Source organism: Colobus angolensis, unplaced genomic scaffold (assembly GCF_000951035.1).
Source record: "Colobus angolensis palliatus isolate OR3802 unplaced genomic scaffold, Cang.pa_1.0 Scaffold60, whole genome shotgun sequence".
Lineage (NCBI taxonomy): Eukaryota > Metazoa > Chordata > Mammalia > Primates > Cercopithecidae > Colobus > Colobus angolensis.
Window position 1 is genome coordinate 3,992,863 of NW_012119599.1, and position 5,150 is coordinate 3,998,012.

At 57.0% G+C, this 5,150-nt stretch overlaps 1 protein-coding gene across 5 annotated transcripts; it reads right to left on the reverse strand.

Annotated features, from left to right (window-relative positions):
* Window positions 1–636: 636 nt before the first annotated feature.
* IRGC (immunity-related GTPase family, cinema) lies at window positions 637–4,672 on the reverse strand. 5 transcript variants are annotated; one of them, XM_011963102.1, is made up of 3 exons: window positions 4,543–4,584; window positions 3,708–3,780; window positions 643–2,160 (listed from the first exon to the last, which is right to left on the reverse strand). In XM_011963102.1, exon 3 carries the CDS (start codon window positions 2,092–2,094, stop codon window positions 703–705), a length of 1,392 nt encoding a protein of 463 aa, XP_011818492.1. In that variant the 5' UTR covers window positions 2,095–2,160; window positions 3,708–3,780; window positions 4,543–4,584; the 3' UTR covers window positions 643–702. The 5 variants fall into 5 exon arrangements, with proteins under 5 accessions (XP_011818491.1, XP_011818492.1, XP_011818490.1 ...); XM_011963101.1 differs by lacking the exon at window positions 3,708–3,780 and having other exon boundaries at window positions 637–2,160; window positions 4,543–4,672; XM_011963100.1 differs by lacking the exon at window positions 3,708–3,780 and having other exon boundaries at window positions 643–2,273; window positions 4,543–4,615.
* Between the last annotated feature and the right edge of the window lie 478 nt (window positions 4,673–5,150).

Here is a 5,150-nt window from a genome sequence, read left to right on the forward strand (position 1 = left end):
GCATGTGCCTATAATCCCAGCTACTAGGGAGGCTGAGGCAGAAGAATTGCTTGAACTCAGGAGGTGGAGGTTACAGTAAACCAAGATTGTGCCACAGCACTCCAGCCTGGGCTCTGAGTCTCAAAAAAAAAAAAGAAAATTCGCTGGGCGTGGTGGTGCTCACCTATAATCCCAGCTACTCAGGAGGCTGAGGCAGGAGAACTGCTTGAACGTGGGAGGCAGAAGGTGCAATGAGCCAAGATCACACCACTGCACTCCAGCCTGGGTGACAGAGCAAGATTCCATCTCAAAAAATTAAAATAAAATAAATAAAGTAAAATAAAATAAAATAAAAAGTACCTTGGCAGGATGCAATCTCCTGTCTTGGCCCTGCTGTTCTGTGCCCCACAAATTCCTCCTGGCCCCTTGGGGACCAGGGAGAAAGACACCACCAAGAAGCCCTGGGAACCCTGGGCCCACATCCATGTCTCCAACCTCCCTCCCCAGGGCACTCCTGTCCCCTGTTGGCCCTGGGCCCACCTGCCTCCCTCCTCCCCTCCCCAATGCCCCCTCCTTTGCCCTGCCCAGGACGCAGGCTCCCTCCACACCCACCCTCCAGGCAACTGCAGCCCTCACATTCACCACATTGGCCTTTTCTGTTGGTTTGTTGGATTTTGTTAAGACTTAGTTTGTGGGTGAGACAGGGGGGCGGGGCTGCACTCTTTATTTCTCTTCTGAGTCGTGTTTCTTCCAGCTATCCAGAATGTACTTAAGAAGGAGGCCGAGCTTCCTGCGGGTTGAGAGTGGGGCTTCCTCGCTGCCTCCCTCCCCGGACCCCCCCTTCTCCACGCCATTGTCACTGGCCGCTTCCAAGCTGACCTCTGGCTGCGACTGGTCCTCCTCCAGGGCCTTGATGCGGACACGCTGGGCGTCCTCGGCCATCTCGTTGAGGCAGCCCTGGAGCATGGTGTAGACAGCGCCAAAGCTGATGCCGCCAGCCACCAGCGTCCCAAACACAGGGATGCCCCTCTCAAAGGCGCGGGCCACCCGCATGGCGCCGTCGGATGACTGGGAATAGAGCCGCAGGACATTCTCAGGCGAGACCTCGTTGGCCAGCGGGGAGCGGATGACCGAGCGCAGGTCACCTGCCTGTTTGCCCACCTGCTCGGCCAGCTTGGCCAGCGAGTCGTCGTCCAGACCAAAGCTGCGGTGGTAGCCACGCAGCGAGTGGATGAGCAGGGCATAATCATAGGCAGCCGCCAGTCCCGGCACAGGCAGAGCCTGGATGACGCCCAACACCAGGGCGGTCTTGAGGACTTGCTCTTGAAGCATGGCTTTCTTCTTCTGCAAGGCCTCCAGTGAGATGTCGGGGAGCGACAGCAGGCCAGCGCGGCGCCGGTGGGCGGGCAGGTCATGTTCCCAGGTGGACACCAGCGTGGGAAAGTCGTAGCGGGCGGGTGAGAGGTTGGACACCAGGAAGATGCGAGGTTCAGCCACGCCAGCCTCCCGCAGCCGCTCAGCACAGTGGTCTCGGATCTCCTGCAGGACAGCGGCCTCTCTGAAGCCCGATGGCCGCTGGGTGCGTGTGGCCCACAGGTCCTCGTCCACCTTGGTGCGCACAAAGTAGAACTTCTTGCCCTGGCACAGGACCTCAGCGGCCAGGCGGGTCTCCACGGCCCCGCAGCAGCGGGAGGAGACCAGCAGGAAGAAGTCATAGCGGCTGAAGTCCACCTGCTTCAGGTACTTGTCGACCGGGCAGCCTGGAGAGCCGGCCCCTGGCAGGTCCCAGAGGGTCACGTCGGGGAACTGTGGGTGCGGGTAGGATGACGGTTGCATCGTGGTCTCCACAACGCCCGTGAGAGCCGCGCCAGGGTCCTCAGCCCCCAGGCCACGCAGGACGTTGATGAGGGAGGACTTGCCGGCGCCCGACTCGCCCGTGACGCCCACCTCCAGGCGGGTGCTCTCTGTGGAGGCCAGCAGCTCCTGGAGGTGAGAGGCGGCCTGGGGGAGGTTGCCCGACTCAAAGGCTGTGCGCAGGGCCTCCAGCCTTTCCTTGGCCATGAGGATGGTGGTTTCCTCCTCCCCAGGCACCACAGGCAACTTTGAAGTAGCCATGGTGGCCAGTGGTTCAGAGGGTGGCGGGGGACAGGGGAGAGTCACAGGATGCGTGATCCTCAGCGCCTGCAGAGGAGAAGGGAGCCATTCACACCACCTGGGCCTTGGCATAGGGCGGGGAGAGACAGACATCATGGATGTGAAGGGAGTCCCCCTGGAAGCCCACAACTCTCTTTCTCCTTCAAGAACTGGGTACACATTTTTGGCACAAGTTAAAGGGCTTTGGGATCTGGCAGGCCCAGGTTCACATCCCTTTTCTGCCACTAACTTGCTGTGTGACCAGGGGCAAAATGAAGCACCTCTCTGTGTAATGGGCATGACCACTAAGCAGCCTCTTGGAGAGCTGGTGGAGTCTCCAGGGTAACCTAGGCACAGGTCAGTTTTCTGGGTGTATGTGTGCCTTGGAGGGCTGTGTGCTTAGAATGGCCCAGTGCTTGGTTTAACGCTCTGCTGACACTGGCTGAAATTCTTTGTTTGTTTGAGACAGGATCTCTGTCATCCAAGCTGGAGCACAGTGCTACAATCATGGCTCACTGCAGCCTTGATCTCCTTGGCTCTAGCAATTCTCCCACCTCAGCCTCCTGAATAGCTGGGAGCACAGGCGCATGCCACCATGCCCAGCTACTTTTTAAAACTTTTTATAGAGATGGGAGTTTCACTATGTTGTCCCAGCTCGGCTTGAACTTCCGAGATCAAGGTCCTCCTGCCTTGGCTTCTGAGTGCTGGGATTAAGAGCATGAGCCACCATACCTGGCCTGAAATTCTTTGTAATATTTGAACCAGGGGCCCCATATTTTCATTTCGTACTGGGCTCTGCAAATTACATAGCCAGGGCAAATTACATAGCCAGGGCTGCATAGGAAAGGGCTTAAGCCCAGCTCCTGGCCTGTGGCACAGACCCATTCAGAGGAAACAGCTGCCTCCTGCTGCGGCTGGGACTGGAGGGTGGGGTGAAGGGGACCCAGACCCGGAGCCAGACTGCCTGGGATCAAATCCTGGCTCCACCACATACTCACAGTGATGTGAAGCAAGTTACTTAACTCTCCCCTCACTGTCCTCATCTGTACACTGAGAATGATATCTACAATCATGACAAACCACCTGGTAGGATCTCTGTCACTTGAGTGAGTTATGACATAAAACAGCCCATAAAACAGCGCCTGGCTCAGGGCAGGTGCCGCGTGTCATTGGCATCATCATCGTCCTTGTACTTATCATTAGTAATATTCTTAGCTATATGACTTTGAGCAAGTCCTTGCCCTGTCTGAGCCTCAGCTGCTCCGTGGGGGATCCTCTTCTCCACCTTGCAGGGCTGCTGGGATGACCACGAACCCCGTTCAGCTAGCCCTAGGCTGACTTTGGGTTCAGATACCCTTGGGTTCGGGAAGCCAGGCATGGGGACCACCTGGACACTGGGAGTCATTTCCATGAAATCCCAGCCCTGCCATGGCAGCCCTTGCCTCCCGGGGTTAAGTTTCCCCTCCCATCCCCCTGCAGCTCCTGTCGTGATGGTCCCCCCTCAGATCCCTCCTCCTCGCCAGGAGCTTCCCTGGTCCTCCGCCTTCCCACTCACCCCTCTTCTGGCCCATCACCTCTAAAATACATTTACTCACTAAGGGTCTTCAGGGAGCCCTGGGAGAGCTGCTCATGTCTGGGATCACTGTCCCCAGTTGACAGGGAGAGGGACTGAGGTTCAGACAAGACAAGTGACGCCTCCTCATCCAGAGGCACAGCCAGGGCCCAAACCCAGGTCCCCAGGCTCCTTCACCCCTCTAGAGAGCTACTTTCCCTTCAGCCCCATGTCCCTGCCTCCTGCCTTGTCTCCTTGCCCCCTGCATCCCGCCTCTTTACCTCCTACCCCTCACCCCATCCTCTGCTACCACACTCCACCCCTCACAGAAAAGTGTCCTTAAGACATTGTTCCCGGCCGGGCGTGGTGGCTCACACCTATAATCCTAGCACTTTGGGAGGCCGAGGTGGGTGGATTACTTGAGGTCAGGAGTTCGAGACCAGCCTGGCCAACATGGTGAAACCCATCTCTACTAAAAATACAAAATTAACCAGGTGTTGTGGCGCATGCCGGTAGTCCCAGCTCTTGAACCCAGGAGGCGGAGGTTGCGGTAAGCCAAGATTGCGCCACTGCACTCCAGCCTGGGCAACAGAACAAGACTCGGTCTTAGAAAATAAATAAATAAATAAATAAAATAAAATAAAAAGACATTGTTGCCTCCAGATCTGAGCCTCCTATCCTGGGTCAGAAGGGTTCCCACCTATGCCCTCTCCCTAGTATGGTCTGGGTGGGAAGAGTGGGAACCTGGAACAGGTCCTGGCAGCAAGGGGCAGACGAGTCAGTGGTTGGAATTTGGGCTGAGAGAGTCTGGATTAGGACCGTAAGCCCCTGCTCTGCACGTGCACAGGGGCCCAGCGAGAGAGCCCTGGGGGACTCACCTGCCCTGCAGGCTCTCCCTCTCCCCTCACACTCTCCCCACTGATAGGATCTCCTTCCCTGTTAACCCAAGGTCAGACACCGTTGCTAGGACCCATTGCAATAGCAAGCAGCAGCTTATTGGTCAGCCAGCCTTGGTGCAATAATGCGACAGTGATGTCAGGGGGCGGGGCCTGGAGGTGGAGCAGGGACCCCAGGCCCCAGCTGCTCATGGGCTCACCCCCTACTCACACTGGGCCCTCCAGTTCCGCTGAAGGCTCTGGAGAGATCTTTCTAACACTGAGACCTGTTCAAAATCCTCCATGGTCTCCATCACTCCCAGAACAAACTCTCAGATTCACAGCTTGGTGTCCGAGGGCTTGGCCCTGCTACCACTCCACCCTTCTCCCAGGGGACTCTCACTTCCCCAGACAAGTGTGAAAGTTGATGATACAAATTGGGTCATTGCTGGTGGGCACAGTGGCTCATGCCTGTAATCCCAGCACTTTGGGAGGCCAAGGTGGGTGCATCAGTTGAGGCCAGGAGTTCGAGACCAGCCTGGGTAACGTGGTGAAACCACATCTGTACTAAAAATACAAAAATTAGCCAGGTGTGGTGGCGCATGCCTGTA